Source organism: Balaenoptera acutorostrata, chromosome 10 (assembly GCF_949987535.1).
Source record: "Balaenoptera acutorostrata chromosome 10, mBalAcu1.1, whole genome shotgun sequence".
NCBI lineage: Eukaryota > Metazoa > Chordata > Mammalia > Artiodactyla > Balaenopteridae > Balaenoptera > Balaenoptera acutorostrata.
Genome location: NC_080073.1, coordinates 86504871 through 86530232, shown reverse-complemented (window position 1 = coordinate 86530232; position 25362 = coordinate 86504871). Strand labels below are relative to the sequence as shown.

General features: G+C 38.5%; 1 protein-coding gene across 1 annotated transcript; it reads right to left on the bottom strand.

Moving 5' to 3' along the window:
* Window positions 1-6699: 6699 nt before the first annotated feature.
* Window positions 6700-21403, bottom strand: SLC17A3 (solute carrier family 17 member 3). Its single transcript, XM_028165266.2, is given in 13 exon segments — window positions 6700-6834; window positions 7749-7830; window positions 8042-8050; window positions 8096-8243; window positions 8335-8464; window positions 8742-8776; window positions 8779-8902; window positions 9025-9143; window positions 12745-12831; window positions 15916-16003; window positions 16085-16318; window positions 16521-16732; window positions 20541-21403. Coding segments are annotated over 13 exon segments (1623 nt in total). The 5' UTR covers window positions 20761-21403.
* Between the last annotated feature and the right edge of the window lie 3959 nt (window positions 21404-25362).

Sequence of the window (25362 nt, the reverse complement as noted above, 5' to 3'; positions counted from 1 at the left end):
TTGGCTGCTGTAAAATTCTTGCCCCTAACACAAATAGCATTTGAGGAAGCCATTTAACCTTCTGGCCCTTCAATCTCTTCCCTGTGAGGAAATGGAAATAATTTCTTAATCCATAAGGTTGTGAAGATTTAATAAAATATTTTATATTAAATTTTATAATTTTTGATAGCTAGTAGCTATTCCTGATCCAAGTAAAATACACTTTTAAGGGGCAGTTTAGGGTAGAAGTTTCAGGCACTCACTCTTCAGTCAGACTGCCTGAGACTGAATCTCAGTTCTGCTACTCACTGCTGTGACCCTGGACAAGCAACTTAACCATTCTGCAACTTTTAGAAAATGTTCACTACTGTTATTATTCAAGAAAAATCAGTTCCCTTTTCTTGAAAAACTCTCACTCAGAGAGGCTGCTGCAAATACTGGGTTGTTCTGGAGATCAGCACACACCCACTTGCACTATTGTCCTCACACCTGTGGGTTCATCTAGAGAAAAGGAAGAGGATGAACAGGTCTCATGAAATCACAAATTCTACAATGGCTGTGCTGAAATAATGTCCTGTCAAATAATGTGCTGTCATATGCAACCAACACCCGATGTGTTGACAAATGAATAAATCAACACATGATATGCTTCCAAGCTGGCTTACTTCCTCTTGCACGCTGTCATATGCACAAGGTACAATGTGGACTTTTTTCACACACTGCCAAGCAATTCTCCAGTTCTCAATGGACACTGACCAGGTGTCTTACAATTTAACTCAATTCTGACACTGTCTACTTGGATGTAGCATCAGATCCCACAGCTTAAGGGCTCAAACCCACAAGGCTGCCCCCACTTCAGATGCTCCTCATAAACCTAGGTTGTTACCTGTGCTTCTGACATATTGGCTGTAAATCAGAGGTTCCTACAATCCCCTCCTCTGGTTCAATTAATTTGCTGGAGTTGCTCACAGAACTCAGGAATACAGTTATCTACTGGATTATCAGTTTATTACAAAGGACATTAATGGCTACAAAGGAACAGCCAGATGAAGAGATACATACAGTGAGGTCCAGAAGGGTCCCAAACACAAGAGCTTTTTCCCTATGGGGTTGGGAGCCCAGCACATGGACATGCTCTGGTTCAACAACCTGAAAGCTCTCTGAACTCAACTCCTTTGGGTTTTTATGGAGGCTTCGTTATGTATGTAAGTATGATTGGTTAAAACATTAGCCGTTGGCAATTGATTCAACTTCCAGCCCCTCTCCCCTCCCCAAAGGTCACAGGAGTGGGACTGAAAATTCCACCCCCTAATCCAGATTGGATTCCCTTGGCAAGCAGCCCCCATCTTTTGGTGCATTCCAAAAGTAACCACATTAACATAACAAAAGATACCTCTCCACTTGGGACATTCCGAGGTTTTTAGGAGCTAGGAAGCTAGGAAGGGACAAAGACCAAATATAAAATTCTTATTATAAATCACAATATCACACAAGACAACGCCCAATGTATAGTCATCTAGACCTACAAACCCATCAGTAAGCTCCCACATGGACCTTTTAATACCCAGTATCATCTCATATGGAGTTACCAACCCTTGTTGTACTGTGATTCAGGCCTGTATAACCCAATATATTGTCGTATGGACTCCCATCTAACCCACCACGGCACTGGCATGTGGACTTGCATGAATGAACTTCCATGTGCACAGATCAACCTTTCACTCACAAAGGCAAAGCGGCACCATAATCCCATCCAATGTCTTCCCTCTCTCATAATCATCATCACTGCACCCATTTTTACCTCTTCTTCTTTATTGTCAAGCAATACAGGTGTGCATCCTCTATTTAGGGAAGATTAGAGTCAAAAAACAAAACAACGGGATGGGGAAAACATTTTTGTATGTGTTCTGGATTTCAGAAAAGATAGCAGAAATCACTCTTAAAAACTTGATTGCAATAGGACGAGTAAAATTGCTATCCTAAACTTTAGGAGCTTTCACTGTATAGTCTGTAATATTTTAAAAAATAATACACCTAAAGGTAGAATCATTTTAATCAACTGATTCAATTTTAAGTCACCTTTCATTTCAAGGTAGAAGTTTTAATAATATATTTAATAATCAAGATCTTGCAGCTGATACGAGCATATGGAGCCTTTAGGTTACACTGCTCAACAAGGAAAACGTAGAGGTTTCATTAGCACCAACTGGATTTTCTTTTTCTTTTGGGACATCAATATCATAAGGAACAAAGAGGGTTCATCAAACAAAAATGTATCTACTTTGGAACTCCTTAATTTAGTTCAACAAGTATAGTCAGCAGGCATTTTACTGAGAAAAAAAATAGACTCTTTTTCTTCCCCGCCCCCAGCTTTATTGAGATATAATTGACATTTAACATTGTGTAAGTTTAAGGTATACATTGTGTTGATTAGAGACACTTATATTGCAAAATGATTACCACCATAGTGTTAGCTAACACCTCCATCACGTCACATAATTACCATTTCTTTTTTTGTGTTGAGAACTTTTAAGATTTAAAAGTTTAAGATTTAAAATGTTGCTCTCTTAGCAACATTCAAGTGTATAAGACAGTATTATTAACTATAATCACTATGCTGTACATTAGATCCCCAGAAGTTATTTTTCATATAACTGAAAGTTTATACTGTTTGACAAACATCTCCCCTTCCCCCCCTATCCCCCACCCCCTAGTAACCTCCATTCTAATCTCTGTTTCTATGAGTTTGGCTTTCTCAGATTTCCCATGTAAGTAATATGTATTTGTCTTTATCTGACTTATTTCACTTTGCATAATGCCTTCAAAGTCCATCCATGTGCAGAATGTCTTTCATTCTCATGGCTGAAATATATGTATATGTGTGTGTGTGTATATATAGATATATCTTCTTTATTCATTTATCATTGATGGGTTGTTTCCATATCTTGGCTATTGTGAATAATGCTGCAGTGAACATAGGAGTGTAGATATCTCTTTGAGATACTGTTTTCATTTCCTTTAGATGTATTCTCAGAACTGGGATTGCTGGATCATGAGGTAGTTCTATTTTTAATTTTTTGAGGACCTGCCATACTGTTTTCCATAGTGGCTGCACCAATCTACCTTCCCATCAACATTGTACAAGGAGTCCCTTTTCTCCGTATCCTCCTCAACACTTGTTATCTCTTGTCTTTTTGATAATGGCCATTCTAATAGGTATGAAATGATATCTTGTGGTTTTGATTTGCATTTCACTGATGATGAATGATGTTGAGCACCTTTTCATGTACTTTTTGGCCACTTGTATGTCTTCTTTTGGAAAATGTCTATTCAGTTTTTCTGCCCATTTTTAAATCAGATTGTTTTGTTTTTTTGTTATTGAGTTGTATGAGTTCTTTATGTACTTTCAATATTAACCCCTTATCAAATATATGATTTGCAAATATTCTCTCCCATTAAGTAGGTTGCTTTTTCGTTTGTTGCTGGTTCCCTGGACTCCCTTTCTTAAAGAGAAAATTCATGTTTTTGATTTCATATTTTCTTTCTATATGTTCAAGACAAACCTGTATCTGAATCCTTATTGTGTCTTCAAAGACCTTGCTCCACCTCTTCACCCTGTCCTTCCATATCTTCACTCCCACTCCACTGTTTCTTCCCCAAAGCCTCCCCTGGGCCAGTCCTTTTCCCACTTAGGTCACTCTTCCTTTCCCTCTATTCTCCTCTGGCTATATTCCCATCCCTTCCTGAAAATATTTTTCTTGCTTTCTCTACTCTCTCATTCCCATTCACTCACCAACAAACTGCAAAGTGACCTGCACACCCATATCTCTGCTAAATGTGTCATGAAAAAGCCACCAGTGAACTTCTAACCACAAGTTGACCATGTTCCTTTCCTGACCTCATCTAATTGAATTGCAGTGTACTTATTGCTGATCTGTCATCTTTCTTAAAGGCCATGTTCATGCGTTTCTATAATAGTTGTGTCCTCCCATTGTTCCTCACATGTACAAGCCTGACCCTTTTGGTTCTGTTATGTGTGGGCATTTCTTATTCTGCCCACTCCTTGAATGTTGGCATTCTGTCTTTGGCTTGGTATTTTTTCATTCACAGGCTCCTCCTGAGCACTAAACATTCATGTCTTTAGTACTGAACATCTGTACTTTTATATCTTTGTCTCCATCCCGGTTCTTTTTACAAGTTTCAGATTTATGGTCTGGCTTTTCTTGGGCTTGCTGTTGTGCATTGAACTGTGTCTCCCAAAAAGATGCTGAAGTCCTAACCCACAGTACCAAATGTCACCTCATTTGGAAATAGGGTCTTTGCAGATGATCAAGTTAAGATGAAGTCCTTAAGGTGGGCCCTAATCAAACATGACTGGTGTCTTTATAAAACAGGGAAATTCTGACACAGAGACAGATATGTAGAGAGGGAAGATGAGACAAAGACACAGAGAGAAAGCTACCTGTAAGCCAAAGAATGCCTGAGGCTACCAGAAGAGAGGCATGGGACAGATTCTCCCTCACAAACCTCAGAAGGAACCAACTCTGCTGACATTTTGATTTTGGACTTCTAGAATTGTGAGACAATAAATTACTATTGCTTAAGCCACACGCTGTGGTATTTTGTTATGGCAGCCCAGGAAACTAATACACACACCCACTTGTTTATCCCAGTATTACTGCTAACACATGTCCAAAGTCAACTCATTATCTTCCCTCTGAAAAGGACTCTTCCTGCATTCTCTGGCTTACTTATTCAGACCACTCTCTATTCAGTATCTCAGGTTAGAGGCTCAGGACTCCTAACTCCTCTCTTCTCCTGCATCTATCTAACCAAATGCCATGATCTTTCACTTCTATCTCCTAAACGTTATTCATGTCTCTCTTCTTTCCATCACAGCTCTTCCAGCCCTAGTCCAGTCCTCACCGCTGCTGTGTGGACCACTAACTAGTCTTCCTGATTCTGGAATTGGGCCAGAGTGTCCTACCTAGAGAGAAAATCTGCCCATGTCACTATTGCTTGTAGCTCCCTGACATGGCAAACAAGAACTCCATGTTCTAGTCACACCCACCTCCCTAACTTAATCTTTTGCCCTTCCCTAACTGACCGTGTAGGCAAGTGATTCCCTTCAGAATCCTCCTTTTTTTTTTTTTTTCATGCTTTTGTGCAAGTTGGGCTCCAATGTGGAAAATTCTACCATAACACTCCTCTTTTAACATTTAGATCAGGAATTACTTGCAGAAGGAGATCTCCCCTGTGCTCTTCAGCTTAGGATTAGAACCCCTCATCTGGTCTCCTGTAATGACCTGCATGTCCCCCTGCTATTGTAGCTGGGACAATGCACTTGCCATGTATTATTATGTCTGTCTTCTGCATCTGAATGGACAATAGTGACTGTGTCTAATTTACTCTAGTGTTCCAAGGGCCTAGATTCTAGACTATGCAAAATCTCAGTAATTGCTGTTGCTTATTCAAATTTGACCTTCTATATCCTTGCCCTAATTTTTCACTCAGAACTAGCGTCCATCACATCATGTCTATACAAAATAACTTTATGGCTATAATCTCTATTCAACACAGTAGAGATCACCATGGGGAGCAACCTAGAACATAGTTTTGGCCCCTCTGAACATGCTATGACCTATGACCCAAATTATAATTTAAAGAAATACTGAACTATTTCATGTTTTGAGCTTTATATATGACTTAACTACTGAAATTAGTTGGATCCTAGAAAGAGAAACATAACAGACTCACACTGGGTAACTTGAGGACAGTGTTAAATGACACAATTTACACAGGATTGGGAAGGTGGGAAGGAAACCACAAGATAATTCTCGAGAATCCCAGAACTTGCAACATAAAGGTCAAAAAAGGTTTGATGGGACATGGGAAGAGAGGAAATTACCAGACTATGTGGAGAGGGCTGTCTGCTAGGAGCTGTGAACTATACAGGAAGGATCAGCCACCTGCAGTCCCCGTGAGGAGGAACTTTAGAGATAAATACTCCCTATCCTCACTCTCCTGTCTCCACTGAAAATCCAGCAGAAGGCAGTGGACAAGGAAGTGTGGGATGCAAAGCACTCAGGTCAGCCTTCTGGGGCCCAAGCAGGATGCAGGAGAGTGGAGCACACAAAGGGAGGGACACATGGACAATATCCAGCCCAACAAATATATAAGTTAATATTCATTTTCACAAATAGGAGGAATCATTGCCCTAGGGAGGTTACTGCCCTCGCTTAAGAGTTTCAAAACATAGTTTCCTGTTTAGAGATTCAAAAACTGTGAATCTAGCCTGCTGGCTCCCATACAGCAGCTCCTCTGAATCCATCGTTAATTCTATGAAGATGACAACTTTGTTCTTGGCTATCATTATATTTGAGTTTTCATTCGTCTTATATTTTTCTCAAAACGAAATCTGAGTAAAATAAAGAACTGATCTCAGATTTGAAAAGAGCTACAGCAAAGAAAATTTTTTTTGTTGGTATTTTCATCACTGAAGGCTTCTCGTTTATGAAATAAGGTGCCTAATGACTTTCCATACAAGGTGGGGTAACTAAGAAGGAAAAATGGCATAGAATTAAAAATTTAATACTCCAACATGAAATAAAAATTAAAAAAATTGTAAATCAACTATTCTCCAATATAAAATAAAAATTAAAAATATTTAAATAGTGCTTCTCTGGTTATAACCATAGATGAAATCATTTTTCTTTACCTTCATAAATGAGTGCGTTTCCTTTCTTTAGCCCAGTCTTGGACATCTGCTTTTCCAAATATAAGGTAGAGGATCAGTCCTAATGTGTTAATGGCAAATGACAAGGAGAAGACATTCCTCCACCCAAATTCAGGGTCCTGAGGAGACAAAAGTTCAAGTAAATATTACCCCTTTCATCCCTTTTTCTATGAAACTCATTAATAGTTTAGAAGACAACGTTCACCAGTGGGTTTTCATGTAGAAATTCATTTCCTGAACACAACTTAATAGTTTGGTGGAAAGAATTTCAAAATGGATTCAGAATGTTCTTCATAAAATGGACTTAAGGACCATTACAATTAACCTCCAGAATTGTATTTGTCCCTATTTATCAAAGTGCCATACATTTTCTCTTTTGTGCGAATCATGACTATATATATGCCAGTAATATTTCTTCTTGCAGTGCAAGAAGAATCTTGCAGGAAGAAGATTGTGGGCTTTGGAGCTAGACAGGTCTAAGTTAGGAGAATTCTGATTCTACATCCTCTTAGTGGAAAGACATATTCTATCAGATTTTAATCATCAGGAAATGAGGATAATAATGTTTCATTTTCATAATTGGTGGGAGAATCAATAATTAAATGAGATTACTGCATATGAAATACCTGTAATAATACCTGCATGTATCAGGCACTTAAACATATTTGATTTTATTATCTCTTTGCTTTTGCATGGTTATGCAAATGAAAATTTCAAAGTGTTGCAGAAGACATGGCAAGTTGCATATATGCATGGATTCATCATCTTCTCACAGGACATCTATGTGGCTGTGTGATTTCAAAGACTGGATATTACCAGTGGATCGCTAGTGAGTGCTTTGGTTTCAGAATAAGTAAAGATTGAGGTCATGAAGGAAATTCTTTTATATTTTTCTTTGCCAAGTTGATCTTTATGACAAAGTTACCCACAATTTAATTTTATTATCCAAAATGTGAAAACATTTTTTTATGCTATTACCTTTATGAATAGATTCAGCAGAGTGTTTTAAGAATCCTTGACAAGAAAACTTTACCTGACTGAGAAGAAATCCACTGACAGTGGGTGCCAGGATAGCAGATATCTGTGCAAACCCCCTCGAGGCTCCCATGAGAAAGCTGATCCACAGACACTTCAGCCCTGCTTAGCATATGAATCCATCATATAGTAATTATGTCAAAAAGGACTCTCTGTGTATATTCATTGAAAGGTACTGAGGCAAATCAACAACACCCTCCTCCCACATACTTGAAAAAATGACCACAGGTTATCAGTGGTCCTTGCCCATGATTTATAATTTCACAAAGTTTGGGGCTCCTGGAAGGCTGCGGGCTAAATCTTTTTCAGAAAATATGAAAATGAGAGTGGAAATTATAGTCCTACCTTGGAGCAATATCTAAGGCATTGATATAGATCCCTGGCTGACTAAACAGGCTTAGTCCACAGGAGAGTGTCAGAAGGCTCACTGCTGTGATATAGCTGGAGGCAACGCATGGCAGAACCACAAGGGATGCTGAAGAGGGGAGACTTCCTATGGAACCAGGAACAGACGAATTAACCAAGATACATATTTGGCTGTTGTATGCCTTATGAATTATCAGAGCTTTTGGTCTTGTTCTTACCTAGAACTGTGGCAATTTTCCTCACTGTAACAAGCCTAAAATTCTTGGTCAGAAGGAAATCTGCCAGGTAACCTCCCAGGATGCCAACGACCCAGGCAAAAATAAAAGGAAGGGCAGACAGGAAGCCACTCTGAGGGGAAAAACTTGAGTAAACCATCATAATAAAGGCTGTGAGATCACACCTTGTATTGATAAAGCACTAATAATCATACCGACAACTCTGAAATCATACTTTCCTAAGAAAATCAGTAGCCTCTTCCATCATACCCTCAGAAAGCTACTCACATGACTGTTACATTATCTCTTGGTAATAAAAGATACATTTTTCTAGATGGGATGATTTGTGAAGGCAGAGTAATTCGAGAGTCATGCAAACAGGAGAAACAGGTGGAGGGAAATATACTCACATCTCAGATATCAACATTGAACACAGAGCTGATTAAGTTGGTGTGTATACAACCATTATGTTAATTAACCATTGATGGCTGAAACAGCAAAAACACAAGGACCAGAGGGGTAGAGATCTGACCATAGCTTTGATGGGAAGAGGTTGCTTAGAAGAGCTGACCTGAAAACAAATTTACTGATTAGAAAAGTAAGATCTGAGACATGCTCACACGTTTTAGTCACCCTGATAAATCCAGATGCTGATACAAGATCTCTGGAGAAGGTCAGAGTTTTTATGTGTACCTGTTGGGCCAAGGAGGATATGATGTATTCTTTCTCTGTGATGTTTATCCATGGGTGAGTGACGGGGTCATCATAAATCAAAACAAACCAGAGAAGGCAGGAGACACAGCCAACACCTCCTGCAAGCAGAGGTAAAATTGGTAAACTTCTGTGTGAATTTCTTTTACATTGGGATATTTTCTGGTATGGTTCCTGGGAAAAGCTCTTGCTCTTAATATCTTCTTCCCATTTCTCAAAATATTCACATGAATATCACAGCTTTCTAGAACCCATTCCTTTATATTTCTTGATTATCTGTGTGCACAAAAATCACAGACCCTAAGAATGGCACTAAACTTGATATCTCAACCTTTTTAATACTAATAAAGGAAAACTATTTCTCTACTCACACCCCTTCTGACACCAAATGTGTGGGGGTTTCACACTAAGAAATTCTCTAACTCTCTACAGACACCAACCTGGCATCCTATAGTTTAGTTCAGTTCTGACACTATCTGGCATTAGCACAGACCCTACAGAGTAAGGGCTCAGTCACACAGGCTGCCCCCTACTTCAGATACTAATTGCAAGTAGTGAGTCCTCAAATTACCCACACTTCTGTTCAACTTTACTACAAATTCAGAGGTTCCCACAACTCCCTCTTAGCCTGATAATTTGCTGGAACAGCTCACAAAAGTCAGGGAAATATTCATTTATCTTTATTGGTTTATTATAAAAAATATGATAAAGGATACTGATGAACACCCAGATGAAGAGATACATAGGGTGAGGTCTGGAAGGGTCCTGAGTGCAGGAGTTTCTGACCCTGTGGAGTTGGGGATATGCTACCGTCCCAGCACGTGGATGTGTTCACCAACCTGGAGGCTCTTAGAACCCCACAGTTTAGGGATTTTTATGGAGGCTGTATCATGTCGGCATAATTGATTATTAACACAATCTGATGCACCCTCTCCTCCTGGGAGGATGGAGGGTGGGGCTAAAAGTTCCAAGCTTCTAATCACGGCTTGGCCTTTCTGGTGGCCTCTAGCCTGAAGCTATCCAGGAGGCTACCAAGAGTCACCTCATTAGACAAAAGATGTTCCTATAACTCAAGAAATTCCAAGGGATTTAGGAACTCTGCTTAGAGCTCCTATCATCCCCACCACTCACCACGAAATTACAAGAGTTTTAGGAGCTCTGGGTCAGGAAATGGTGGCAGAAACCATACCTATATATTTCTTATTATGTCACAGTTAGCCATTCTAATAGGTGTGTAGAGGTAGCTCATTGTTTTTATTTGCATTTCCCTAATCATTAAGGATGTTGAGTTGACCACCTTTTCACATGCTTATTTTCCCTCTCCCTATCCTCTTTAGTGAGGTGTCTTTGCCCATTTTTAAATTGGGTTTTTGTTTTGTTATTGAGTTTTGAGAATTATTTACACACTCTGGATAAAAGTCCTTATTGTATATGTGTTTTGCAAGTATTTTCTCTCTGTCTCAACTTGTCTCTTTATTATTCTAATAATATCTTTTGGATGAAATCCAATCTATCAACTTGTTATTTTATGGATCAAGCCTTTGGTGTCATAGCTAAGAAATCTTTGCCTAAATAAAGAACGAAGATTTTCTCATATGTTTCCTTTTAAAAGAATGATAATTTCAGATCTTACAATTACATCCAACATTCATTTTGAGTTTTTGTATAGATTGCAAGATATGGATCAAAATTCTTTTTCTTTTTTTTTTTTTGAGCACCATGTGTTAAAAAGACTCTCCTTTCTCCATTGAATTGCTTTTGCATCTTTGTCAAAAATCAGTTTATCATTTATGTTTATGTCTATTTATGACTGTATTCTGTTTCGCTGATCTGTTTTTCTCTATGCCAATACCACAATGTCTTGATGACTGTAATTTTATAATATACCTTGACATCAGACTGTGTTAGTCTTACAACTTTGTCATTAATTTCCAAAATTGGCTATTCTAGGATCTTTTTATTTTCATGATAATTTAGTTTTCAGTGCATGTTTCACATATTTTGTCAGATTTAGCAATGTTACATATTTTTTGATGCTATTGAAAATGGTACTGTTCTGTTTAATTTAAATTTCTGATTCTTTCAACTTTTGTATGTCTAAAAATGTCCTTATTTTGCCTTTGTTTTTGAAAAGTTTTTCTTTGTCTCTAGAATTCTATGTTAACAGATTTTTTTTTTCTTTTTTCTTGCAGTATTTGAAAGATGTTGTTCCACTGCTTTCTTGCTTTTATTGTTTCTGATGGGAAAGCTGCAGTCATCATATCTTTGTTCTTCTCTCTCTATTTTTAAACTTTGGCTGCTTTTAAGATTTTATCTTTATCACTGGTTTTGAGCCATTTTATTATGGTATAACTTGGTACAGATTTCTTCATATTTCCTGTGCTTGAGATTCATTGACTTTTTTGGATCTGTGAGTTTATAGTTTCCAACAAACTTGGAAAACTTTCAGCCATCATTTCTTCAAAGGTTTCTGTTCCCCCATCCCACTCCTCTCCTTTGGGCACTACACACCTTACTTATGTTCTCATTTTATTATTACTTTTTTCTCTGTGTAGGTCATTCTGGATGGTTTCTATTGCTACTTTTAAGTTCATTAATCTTTTCTTCTGTTGTATCGTCTGTCATTAATTCAATCCTTATATTGTAGTTTTTATCTCTAGAAGTTTGATTTAGGGTCTTTAAAAATGTATTTTGCATGTCTCTACTTAAATTTTGAACAAATAAAGTTATGTTATAGTTATAGTAACTATTCTTGTGTGCTAGTTCTAACATTTGTGTCAGTTCTGGGTTGGTTTTGATTGATTGATTATTCTCCTTATTATGGATTGTGTTTTCCTGCCTTTGTCCATACCTGGTAACTTATGCTTTGAGCCAGACATTACGAATTATATCTTGTTGGGTGCTGAATATTTTTGTGTTCCTATAAATATTTTTGAGCTTTGTTTTGGGGTACAGTTAAATTACATGGAAACACTGACACTTTGGGTCTGGTCATCATCATTTGTTAGAGGGATCCACAATAGTGTGTCCTCTAGAGCTAATTATTTCTCACGATTGAGGAAAGACATTTATCAGTATTCTGCCCAATGGCCCAAGAATTATACATTTTTTCATTCTGTCTTGTGGAAACAGGCACTATCCCTGATTCTCTATAAGTACTGGACACTATTCTTTAATTTTTTTCAATGATTTCCGGCACCGCCCCCCCCCCCCACACCGGCCTCAGTTGATGTCTCCACACAGGTATTCTAATCAGTGCTCTGCTGAGTATCAAGGGGGACTCTGCAGACAGCCAGGGTTTTCTCTGGGTACAGTTGTCTCCTGTTAGGCACTCTTTCCTGTGAGCTCTACCTGCCTTACTTTCTCAGGGCTCTTACCTCCATCTCCTCAACTCTGATTCTTCTGTCTCTCACAAACCACCGCTCTGTAAGTCTGTCCCCTACTGCCTGCTAGGGCAGCAGATTTTGCCCAATCACTGTGTGTTAATAATGCATCATGGCAGGTTAACAGCATCATAGGCAGGAGGACTTCCAAATCCTTTGATGGTATAAGTTAATTCTTCCCTACTATTATATTAAGACATTTTCTTTTACTAGGATCTTTCTGTCTCGATTCATTTCCTCCAGAAAAGTACACACAGATAGATACTCAGAAGAATCTCCCTGAATATGAAAACCTAGGAGTGGGGAGACAGCAGCTTACCAAAGATATAGAAGACAAAAGGCCACCCGAGGGCTTGACTGATGATGCCACCCAGGAGGATGGCAATGCAGCTTCCCGGCATCAATCCTGCAAAGAGAGAATAAGCTGTGGGGCTCTGGACTGCCACCTGATAGATGCCTATAGAATGACAGATGACATGTTACAAAGCATTATCACCACAAAGAGATAAGCATAGTAGAATATATGAACTTCAAACTTGTGATTGAGTTCATATGTTCTCCTGAGGACCCATTTTTCTGGCAGTTCCCTAGTAACATTGCAGATGACAACCATGCTTCCTTTTATGCTGTTTTAATTTTTAATTACACAATTCATATAATATATGTTATTGTAAAAGTAAATTACTGCAAAGAACCAAGGTTCCCCTCACATGCCCCCCAATCCATCCCCACTCGAATGTTAACCAACAGCTACAGTTTATTATATGATGTATAATTGCATACATTTTCCTCTCTGTACACATACATAATGTATATCTATACATACATGCATCTCTTGGTAAATGCACTTATGTAATATGTAGACAGAAAGATAGATTTGTCTATTAATGTGTTAATACCACTGTTTTAATTTCCATGGCTTTATCGAGTATTCTCATATATTGTGAGGCGCATTTCCCTTTACAACTTCTTCAAAACTAGACTATTATGCTTTTTTAAATTTTCCAGATGAACATTAACATCAACTTGTCAACTTTTATATATATGTATGTGAGTTATTATTAATTTTAAATAAGCAGGACCATAATGTACCTATTGTCCTGTGACATTTATTTATTTATTTATTTATTTTTTCAAAATGTTTCTTTTTTTTTTAAAATTTATTTATTATTTATTTATGTCTGTGTTGGTCTTCGTTTCTGTGCGAGGGCTCTCTCTAGTTGCGGCAAGTGGGGGCCACTCCTCATCGCGGTGCGCGGGCCTCTCTTTTTGCGGAGCACAGGCTCCAGATGCGCAGGCTCAGCAACCGTGGCTCACGGGCCCAGTTGCTCCGCGGCATGTGGGATCTTCCCAGACCAGGGCTCGAACCCACGTCCCCTGCATTGGCAGGCAGACTCCCAACCACTGCGCCACCAGGGAAGCCCTACATTTATTTTTTATTTAACAATTGGTCTTGTAAATATTTCCATGTCACTGTAGATTCTACCTAGTTGTTATTTATGAACATAAACTTAATTATCACTTCTGAACTTAAACATAATTTATTTCTGTACAGTAAAATATCAGAAGTAGGCTTGCTAAACCAAAGACTGTGCATTTTTTGACAGAACTGCTGAAGTATCCTGCTAAAAGTCCATACTAAATTAAACTGACAACAAAGATTGTTTTCCTCATCTCTTGACAACATTGGACATCCTCAAAGCTCCTAAATAGTTTTCCAAATATGAGTGCAAAACAGTATATCATTTTTTCTTTTTATAGTGAAGTTGAATATTTTTTTCATTTTTATTTCTTTTGTGAACTGTTCATAATCTTTTTTTTGTTTCTTTCACTTGTTTAACTTTGTCTTAATTTATAGAATCTTTTTTTTTTATTTTTTTTTATTTTTGGCTGTGTTGGGTCTTCGTTTCTGTGCGAGGGCTTTCTCTAGTTGTGGCAAGCGGGGGCCACTCTTCATCGCGGCGCATGGGTCTCTCACTATCGCGGCCTCTCTTGTTGCGGAGCACAGGCTCCAGACATGCAGGCTCAGTAGTTGTGGCTCACGGGCCTAGTTGCTCCGCGGCATGTGGGATCTTCCCAGACCAGGGCTCGAACCCGTGTCCCCTGCATTAGCAGGCAGATTCTCAACCACTGCGCCACCAGGGAAGCCCTAGAATCTTTATGTTGTGAATAATAACCCTCTGTCTGTCATGCTGGCTGCAATTCTATTCTCCCAATTTAAACTTTGTTTATGGTGTCTTTTGTAATCTAGCAGTTGTGAGTTTTCATGGGGTCAGATCTGTAAGTTTCCTCTGTAATGACTTCTAGATTTACTCCTTTGCTTAAAAGGGCTTTCCTGATCTCACAGTTTAAAAAAAAGAAAATCAGACCCGGGCTTGGACCTGTGTCCTCTGCATTGGCAGGTGGATTCTTAACCACTGTGCCACCAGGGAAGTCCCAGCAACAACTGTTTTTTATAGCAGTATGTTCTTTTAAAATGAATATCATCTACACATATTCCCGTGGATCTCTCTGATGTTATTTGTTAATTATTTAAAATCTTCTTTCAATTCCTTTATTAATTTCTTTTTCATTTGGGTTAGTTCTTGCAGTTTTTGAGTTTGGTTTCTCTCTTTCATGCTCTTGATTTCCTTCAAATGTTTGAGGATTTGGGAAAGCCAATCCTTGTTTATATTTGAGGATATCCCTTAGTCAGCTGTGATAACCAAAGTGAGTTTCCTTAGTCCAGACTGGAGCCTCCATTCCCCATCAGTGGATATGAGCTCTGATGACAAAGACTAATCCTCCAGGGTTGTGAAGTGCTCTAGAGAGGCACAAGGTCAGGCAGAGTGTGTATGTGTGTGCACGTGACTCGTTTTCTGGAATTGAAGAATCCCTGGCTCTCCTACCCTTCTTTTCTTACCCAGCACCCATACTTTGGCAATTTCCAGTTTGTTAGCCCTACTCTTTCCATTTTTCATTTTCACTCAATGTAACTGAAGCTTTCTTCCTCCAGAATATTCATTCCAGGTACACTGTCCAGACAGATCATTATCAGAAAGCAGTTCTCAGGACAACTGAGAGCAATTCCAAAGAAGGTTAAGTTGGGTTCATGCCTCACACTGAACACTAGTATAAACTCCAATATGTCAAAAATTTAAATATAAAAAATGAAATCATACATATTCGATAAAAGCCATGGTTGGATGCTTTTGTAACATTTCTAACTATGACTCAAATCCAGAAACCGTAAAAGAAAAGAATGATCAATTTGACTACATAAAAATGTATTTTTAAAAAATGGCAAAAGGCATTATAAGCAAAGTCAAATCACAAATGACAACCTGGGGAAAATAACTAAAAGTCATGTCACAAAGGACCCATCCCCCTAGTTTATAAATACTTGATTGACATTGAGCAGAAGACAAAGAACCCTGCAATAAAAAAAGTCGAAGAACTCAGTGAAAGAATGTTGGATTGTAGTGGACTCATTTCCGTTTTATGTTTTTACCTCAGAAAGCAATGCTGCAGAGTCGGCTTCGTTCATGTGGAGGACTCCATCTTTCCCAGAGTGCAAACTGACCCCCATATCGTAACCCCTGAAATAAAAATAGAGTTCTTGATATGTGGTCCCATAGAGAAATTCATATCCAGCGCATATTTATAAAATATCTGGGTACCAGGCTCATGCCCTGAAGTATTCGAGTTGCAATGAGGAAACCTAGTCCAAGGTCAGCTGCCAGAGGGGTGAAGAGAACAAGAAATGAGGATCCAAACAGAGCAGCACCAACCACTCGCTTTGTTCCTACTCTTCCAGCCAGGTATCCACTGGGAGCCAGTGTCAGGATCATGCCATAGTTGATAGAACTAAAGATGATGATCTGGATTTGAGGCCTCCAATCATACACAGGGGCCTTAAAGAAACAGAGAATGCTTTGGTAAGCCATTTACAGGAAGGCTGTTGCATAACTTAGAAGCCTCTTTAGATCTTCCACTTGCTTTCAAATCACTATTTCCTCAATTAAAACTTATTAACATATAAACTCTAGAAAAAATAAATATCCAAACAAACAAATAGCAAAAACAAGAACACAACTTAAATCTTGCATTGCTTACCCCCACAGGAAGACTTTTTGGGGAATTATTTGGGTCATCAAATGAGTCAACAGGCAGCCCCTCAGTGGACCTGTTAAACTGGGACTGATGGTTTGTGCTGTTGGCCATGGTTACCATGGTGATGTTCATGAAAACATTTTGTGCCATTACTGTGAAGTTGCAGAGATGTGTGATGAAGGCTATTCCATAGCGAGTGGAACATAAGCTTGGAGCTGGAAATATTATGACATTATATTAGTGCTTTCTTTATTGAACCATCATTTATTTTTCACAAGTTATAATACAGAAAGGTATCACCTAATGATTTAAGTGGCACTTCTATTGTCTTTGGGAAAGAAAGATTACAAAAGCAGAAAATGACTGAGTTGAGTCAAGGGTGTTTTATACCACAGCTTTATAGACCCTGACTTGCTCTGGGGTGTTCTGTTCTTCCTGCAATTTTGTCTCTCCCATTCCTAGGTTATTGTATTCTATGGTTGATGAAATTACTCATATTTAAATATATATAGATATGGATATATAGAATATATATATTAAAAGTAAATATATACATATAAATGAAATATGTATAGTATACATATTTAAATTATATAATTTACTATATGTACTATATTATATACATATATAATGTAAATTTTAAACGGTGAAGGAGTTGTTCATTGGTGTAGATTTATTATTCTTCTCATATGTCTCAGGCAGTGAGGGCAAACTTTCATTTAAATTTTGAAATTAAACCTCTAGAAAGATTTTCTCAATAGAGAAAAATTGACACTGACAAACTATGAAAAAATATAGTGAAAGTGAAAAAATAACAGAAGAAGAAATGAGCACAAAATTAACATAATCTGTTTTTGTACTTCCAGGAAAGACGGCTATTGCCAGGAAGAAACTATTGCAACAATCCAGAAAAGAAGTGAAGAACCGTGAACTAGGGTGGTAGCAGTAGAGGAACTAAGATGTGATAAGATCCTAGATAGATTGCAGTAGGGGAATAACTGAATCTTGGTTTCAATTTTACAGATGGGTGAGGGAAAGGCATTGGAGAGTTTCTTGTTCTAAACAGCTGGAAGAATGGAGTTGCTGTTCAATGAGGAAGAGAGTTCTGCAGAAAAAGCAGGGGCAGTGGGGTTGATAAAGAGCTTATTATTGGACAGTTAAGACAAAGATGCCTTTTAAGCACCCAAGAGATGTTGAGAATGTTGTTGCATATAAAACTCTAGAGTTTAGAAGAGAGGTAGAGGCTGAGGCAAAACAGTGGGAGTTAATAACCTTCAAGATGATACTTGAAGCCATGGTATTTAGGGAATGAGAATAAACAGGGAAGATAACCAAGGACTGACTCTAGGGCTCTCCAATGCTTAGAGGTTGGATAAATGGGAAGAAACTGGCAATGGAAACTGAAAAGGAATGGTCAGTGGGGTAGGAAGAAAACCAGGAAAGTGTGGTGTCCTGGAAGCCACGGGGAAAAGGGCTACAGGGAGGAGGGAGTCAGTAGGTGTGTCAGATGTTTCTGATAGGTTATGTAACATGATGACTGAGAATTAACTCATTTAATCCTCACAATAATCCTATGAAGCAGCTACTACTACTATTCCAATTTTACAGGTGCAGAGCGGTCAGCTAATAGTATAGCTCAAGTGTCTCTGCTCTTAACCACTGCACTGCATGTGTGTGGTGGCTTTTATTTTGTCCCAGATGATTCCATGAGAATACCTTTGCCACAACCCAAGTGCACTCATCTATGGGGTTTGTATGGCTGTATGGTGTAGGGGAGAACAACATCATGCATCATCAAGAAGTCTTCAAAACTTCAAGAAAAGAGGTGCCTTGAGGTTTACAAAAGAGCCTTTCCCTCAAGACCATACTCTCTTCTCCTTAAGTAGAACACAAATCTTGTAGTGAATGTAGTGGGGAAGGAAGAATTTGGAAGAAACTGGTAAGTGTACTGTAATTAGAGCGAGGAGCTAAAAAATAATATCTTTGTAAAGGTCTTCCTTTCTTTTTCAGGGCTGGGTGATGACTTCCTATGTCAATCAAATCAACTAATAATTTATCAGTTCTTTGGCCTCTGATCTCCCCAACTTGCTTTGGGATCCTAGAGGCCAAAGGCTACAGAAAGCGAGTATCAGCAAACCAGGAGACTAATGGCTCACAAATGGGTGGAGTGAACACCTGCCTCATGAGATTGCTGAAAGATCCACTAGACGCTGTATTTAAACGGCTTAGTCTGGTGCTTGCTGCATATTAAGCGTTCCCTACAGGCTACTACGTGTGTCCTTAAAAGTTATTTGTGGGCTTCCCTGGTGGCGCAGTGGTTGGGAGTCTACCTGCCAATGCAGGGGACGCGGGTTCGAGCCCTGGTCTGGGAGGATCCCGCGTGCCGCGGAGCAGCTGGGATCGTGAGCCACGGCTACTGAGCCTGCGCGTCTGGAGCCTGTGCTCCGCGGCGGGAGGGGCCGCAATAGTGAGAGGCCCGCGCACCCTGGTGGGGAGTGGCCCCTGCTTTCCGCGGCTGGAGAGGGCCCTCGCACAGAGTCGAAGACCCAACACAGCCAAAAAAAAAAAAAAAAAGTTATTTGTTTCCCGTGTCTAGTTAAGATATATGAAAAATAATGTTGGTACATCTCATGTCTTAAAATTTAAAAACTCAATATATAACATAATAATACTGCCTTTTGTCAAATCGAAGTTGTCATTGATTTAAAATGCATCATTTTTTGCTCTACTAAAAATCAAGTGATCAACTAATCAACAAATCAAACTTAATAGATCCAAAACTAAACTCCTAAGTTCCCCCTCCCAATCTTGCTCCACCCGAATTCCTTCCCAACTCAGGTGATAGAAATTCCATCCTTCCAAACACTTTGCAATTTATCCTTGATTTCTTTCTTTCACAGCCTACATCCAATCTATCTAGAACATACTGCTTTCTTTACATTCAAAATATATGTAGAATTCAACCACTTCGGCCACTGCTATCTTTTTGTTTAAAGCCTCTTCCATGTGGTTCTAGCTACCAACATCTCTTGCCTAGATTTTTGCAATAGCCTTCAACTTGACTTCCTGCTTCCAGTCTACTCTCATTACAGCATTCGGAGCGCTCTAGTCATTCCATAAATTTGATTACGCCATTTTCTGCTCAAAATTCTCTACGTGGCCACACTTTTTTTCAGATTAAAAACTAAGGTCTTTATAGTGGCCAATGGAAATGAAGTATTTATAACCTTTGCTTAAAATTTTTATTTTTCTTAGGAAAAAGCCCTGAGGAAGTAATAATTCGAACTGTAGACAAGTGTTATGTTACAGGATATCATGAGATATATATATATAGATAGATAGATATGTTATAGAAAACATATACAATATGTTATATCTATATAACTATATCTATCAATTAATCTATCTGTATGCTAGGTAAGCAAAAACCCCCAAAACTCCACAACTTAAATATCCAACCACAGGGATTTTTCAGGTAAATAATATTTTATCTATTGGATATATTGGAATAATAACATGTATCCTTTAAGAATAATGATTGTATTATAAAGCAAATTGAAAACTATGTGTGGTCTAAAACATACAACATAATATATACAGCACAGAACTATATAAAATATACATGTAAAGGAAGGCAATAAAAACAAATTACAGTGGTTACATTAAGCTTAGTAACATCTTTTTTCATATCTTGATTTTTTGAGGTTTCTGTAAATAACTTTTTGTACTTTACTTAATTAAGCAATACAATTATGCTTACAATATTACATGCAATAACAAGCAGAATACACAATACTATGTGTAGACGATTTGGTAGCATTTATCAAGAACGCAAGTGCATATGGACTAAGATTCGGAGGTAATCATCAAAAATAAAATACTTTTTTAGAAATGTACATTAATAGTACTTGATTTTTAAAAACAATTAAACACCTTAAAAGACATGAATTCATTTCTTCGTATTACGATATTGTAAAAATCCACCATAAAATCCTAAAACCACATAGTCGAGGTTGAGTTTACCTTTCCCAGGACTGAGCTTCTCATCCCCTTGTACATCTTGGGAGTACTTCCCTGCCGTGGGACTCAATTCTGTCATGGTGGCCATTGCGTTCTTCTCTCCTGATGACTGTTTTTCACCTACAGGGTGATATGTTATCCAAGGTGTCAGCCACGAGAAATGAGACTTCTTTGAAACATTTAAAAAGTGGGCAACAGGCAAACAGAAGCTGGGCCATTCCATCTGGATGGGGTATAAGGAGGATCATTACCTACTCTTGGCTCAATACAACAGGTGTACTGTGCCTAAGGCGTGGAACTGTTTATTATTTAGGATCTGGAGTACTCACTGTTTGCCAATTTAAGAGCGCTGGATTTGGAGCTAGGCATTTCTAAGTTCAAATCCAGGCTTGTGATTTACCTAATGTGCTGAGTGCTACCAGGAACAAATTTGTGTTTCAGTTTCCCATCTGCTGTTAACAAGAACAATGACAACAACAGCGCGGCAGCAGCACCTTCATCAAGGATCTGTAAGGATTCAATAGACTGCACGTGCCTGGTGCTCGGCAAGTGGTTGCTATGTGGTTTATTGCCATCGTTGTTGGAGCTACTACAGATGTGGGTCACCTCGGAGCTGTGTCCTTCTGGCATCCTCTACTGCACCTGAGAACCTGGCTTCTGGTACCCCTGATGACTCCTACACTGCTTCCCCGTTTGACCCACTGTGAGTGTCACTAGCATGTGTCATCAATAATTGGAGACCAAATTTGCATAATGAGATGATATGATTTTTAATTGGATAAATTTGACATGTAATGTTGTGTAAATTTAAGGTGTACATCTCATGTTACTTTGATACATTTATATATTGTAAAATGGTTGCCGTTGTGATGATATTTATCACATTATATACTTAGTACAATATTGTTGCCTATGTTCAATAAACTGTACATTAAATCTCTATGGCTATTTTAGTACTTGGTACAAATTTGTACCCTTAAATACCATCAATGTTACTCCCTACCCTCCATCCCCTGGTAACCACTGTTTTACTCTCTGTGGATTTTTTACATGTTTGATTTTAAAGATTCCACGTGCAAGTGATATCGTACTGTATTTGTCTGTCTCTGTCTGGCTTATCTGATTCAGCATAATGTGCTCAGTATCCATCCATGCTGTTGCAAAAGGCAGGATGTCCTTTTTCCTCATAGCTGAGTAATATGCCATTGTGTATATACCACAAGATGATACAATTCTAATCCTGATCATTTTTGGCCACAAGTTGATGATATGTCTACAGAGTTATAGAAAAAACTAACACAGAGATCTTGACCTTTCTGCTTACAAGAGAAGTAAAAAAATCTTTCCTACATACAATTTTAAGATCTTTAATACCCAAGGGGATTTTTGTATGGTACTGTGTATAGAATTACAATATTTGTGCTATGTTTAGTGCTCAATTTATTAAATGTTAAACCTCTTAAAGGAAAAGTTTCAAAACATGTAACTATTTATGCCACTAATAAATCAAAGTTGTTGGTTCAATAAGTAATATCCTCTTAAACATTTAAACACTGGCACTTAACTAGACCTGGTCTAAAACCAGTGTTGCAAACTAAGGCATGGCTTCTTAGCATTTATAAAAATTAAAAGTTTCATTAGTGCAGTAAAAGTTTCATTACTGCACGTGCCATAGGCTGCCCCCTTAGGATATAAAGTTAGACCCTCTCTGGTGGCACACGGCCAGCAATGTTGCGTCTCTTTCTCACTTTGTGAGAGTGTGGGGTTACCAGGGTTGATTGGTCTTTCCTGTTCCTGATCCCACTTTCCCTCAACTGCTTGCCCTACTTCCAGGACACAAATCCAACCATTCTTTGTATAAATGAACTTTGTAAGAAGACATATGTACTTTAAAAAATGGGGCACACTTCTGTCTATTCCCCTCTACATATTGAAATTTTACTTTTAAAACATCCCTAATAATGCTATCCTTCTTTGTGTTATAACTATTATATGAGCATTTCTTACATTAATACCTTCATTTTAGAGAGTTATTATGGAATCATGGTTTTAAAACGATTCCATTTCAATGTAATTCTATTTTCTTTTCATGTTATAATTATCCTACTTGGGTGCAGGTCAAGTTCAGAGTGTGGCCTTTGGATGTCTCCTCTCTGTTTTTATTCATTGTTTTTCTTAAACAGCTTCATTGAGGTATAACTGACAATGAACTATGCTTATTTAAAGTGTACAATTCTGTAAGTTTTGAAGGATGTATACCCATGAGACAATCAATGCAATCAAAATAGTAACTTATACATTACCCCCTGTAAGTTTCATCCTGTCCTTTTGTAATCCTTCTCCGCAGCATTTCCCAGCTCCTGCCCATTCATCCTGCTCTTCTACCCCTGGAAACAAAAGATCTGCTTTCTGTGCTATAGATTAGCTTGCATTTTCTAGCAATTTGATAGAAATGGAATCATATAGTATGTCCTCACTTTTTTCCTGGCTTATTTCACTCAGCATAATTATTTTGAAATTCATCTATGTTGTGTACATTAATACTTCATTCCTTTTTATTGCTGAGTAATATTTCATTGCACAGTTATACCACAATTTGTTTATCCATTCATCTTTTGATGAAAATTGCATTGCTTGCCGTTCATGGCCATTACAAATAAAGATGCTATGAACATTCATGTACAGGTCTTTGTTTAGACATGTGCTTTCATTTCTCTTAGATCAATACTTACGAGTGGTACCTATGAGTGGATAAATACCATATGGTAAGTATATGTTTAACTTTTTGAGAAAATGATGAATTGTTTTCCAAAGTGGTTGTACCATTTTACACTCTCACTAACAGTGTATGAGAGAGTTCCAGATCCTCTACGTACTCAACAATTTGATGTGGTCAGTCTTTTTAGTTTTAGACATTCTAAAGGATGCGTAGTAATATCTCATCACAGTTTTAAGTTGCATTTCTCTAATGAGGTTGAGCATCTTTCCATGTGTTTATTTGCTATCAATATACCTTCTTTGGAGAGGTGTCTCTTCAAATCTTGGCACTGGGCATTCTAATTCCCTGGTGTGGCTGGAACATTTCAAAAATAGGTCTTTTAAACGTGAAACTAACACAACATTGTAAATCAAGTATACTTCAATTGAAAAAAACAGGGCTTTTGTACCTAGGGAAATTGCCCTGATTTTAATTGCAAAGATTGCTTGGGAGATACTTTACTAAAGACAAAGATGTGGCCACCTGCACTGTCTTGCACAGCCTGGCAATGCTGAACAGGAATAAGTTGTTTTTATTAACACCTTTTCCCCATGAGTGATATTTATTCTCACTTCCATGTTCTGCTATGATGTCAGTCAATGTAACTCTGTGGCTGTGAGACTTTCCCATCCCCCTGCTGTGGGACTGTTTGGACTGGAACATTCTGAATGTCAGATTACTTCCAGTTTTCTATTATCTCTATTCTAGACAACCAGGCATGCCTTGTCTTGGAAACCTGAGTGCCCAGTCCCAGCAGATGTGACCATATATTCAATACACAGAGATCATTCTCCCAGGAGATTTTACAAGCATTCACTCACACAGCTAAACAGGTGGTTGAGTATAGGCAACAAACAGGGATCCACATAAGGGAAAGTTCTGAGAGCAAGTGGCTGCCAAGGGAACATCTGAATTCCAGGGAAGGTTGGTGACCTCAAGAAAGTTTTCTGGCTGGATGTCCCGGCAGTGAGGTTGCAAGGGTAATACAATTCCACTCCCGCTAGCCTCCAAGGCATAGGACTATACAAAAGAAACTACATATATATATTTAAATATTATATATGTTTTGTATATGTGTGTGTATACACACACACACGCACACATATTTTTTAACAGCTACCTTATTTTCCATTACTGGTCCAGAAAACGCTGCGGGTTGCCTGAGTCAGAGACTGTATATGGCATCCTGAGATGTTTCTGGTTCGAAGCAGTGTTCACAGGAATTATACTGAGGTTCACCTTCCTGCAGAGACCACTGGGTTTAAAGGCTGGGGGTGTGCAACCAATAGTACCCTCCCTATACATCTGTGAGGGCACAAGTGTCATCAAAAAGTTGTAACTTCTACATCTTTGCCTTGAGGACTCTCCCTGATCACCTCCTTCCAACTGTCTTCAGCCCACCTACCATTTTCTGGTGGCCCTGGTGACTGTTCCATTGCCTCATCTCGACATTTCTTCTTCTATCCCCAGCCATTTTAGTTTGGTTAAATTTCACACCATCTCACTGGTTCTGACTCAGCATTCTTCTAGATGCTGTCTTAGACTAGAGTCACCCCCAGCCCTGTCTTGTGTCAAAGCCCTGGACCCTAATTGATCTGGGTGGGAAACTAAGGCAAAGAACTTGATTACAAAAGGATGGAGTCCCTCAGGACACTGGCAATAGTCCTGTTGCTGCTGTGAATCTGCCCAGGAGAAAAGCCCTGCACAACCTTCGCGGGGGCAATGAATCTTCACGTAAGAGATGGAGCTGTGATTGCCAAGGGTTTCTTATCTGAAGTGTTCCTTCACAACCACTCTGCAGCTCTTCTCCCACCAGCTGTTGCTACAAAAGAAACTATGATAGCTACTGTAATTAACTACTAACCCAGGCAGTTTACATCAACCCCAGATGGAGCTATTACTGACCCTTTTCAGCCAGATCATCCGTTGGCAAATGAAAGAGTTGATGTTTGCTCACAAGCCCCAAAATTAAACTCCCCAAACTCAGCCTTTTAAACATTTCACTAGAGCGCCTGTTTCTTGGAAATGTCTTCCACGGTTGGCATTTTCTCAAAGCTTATGGCTGAT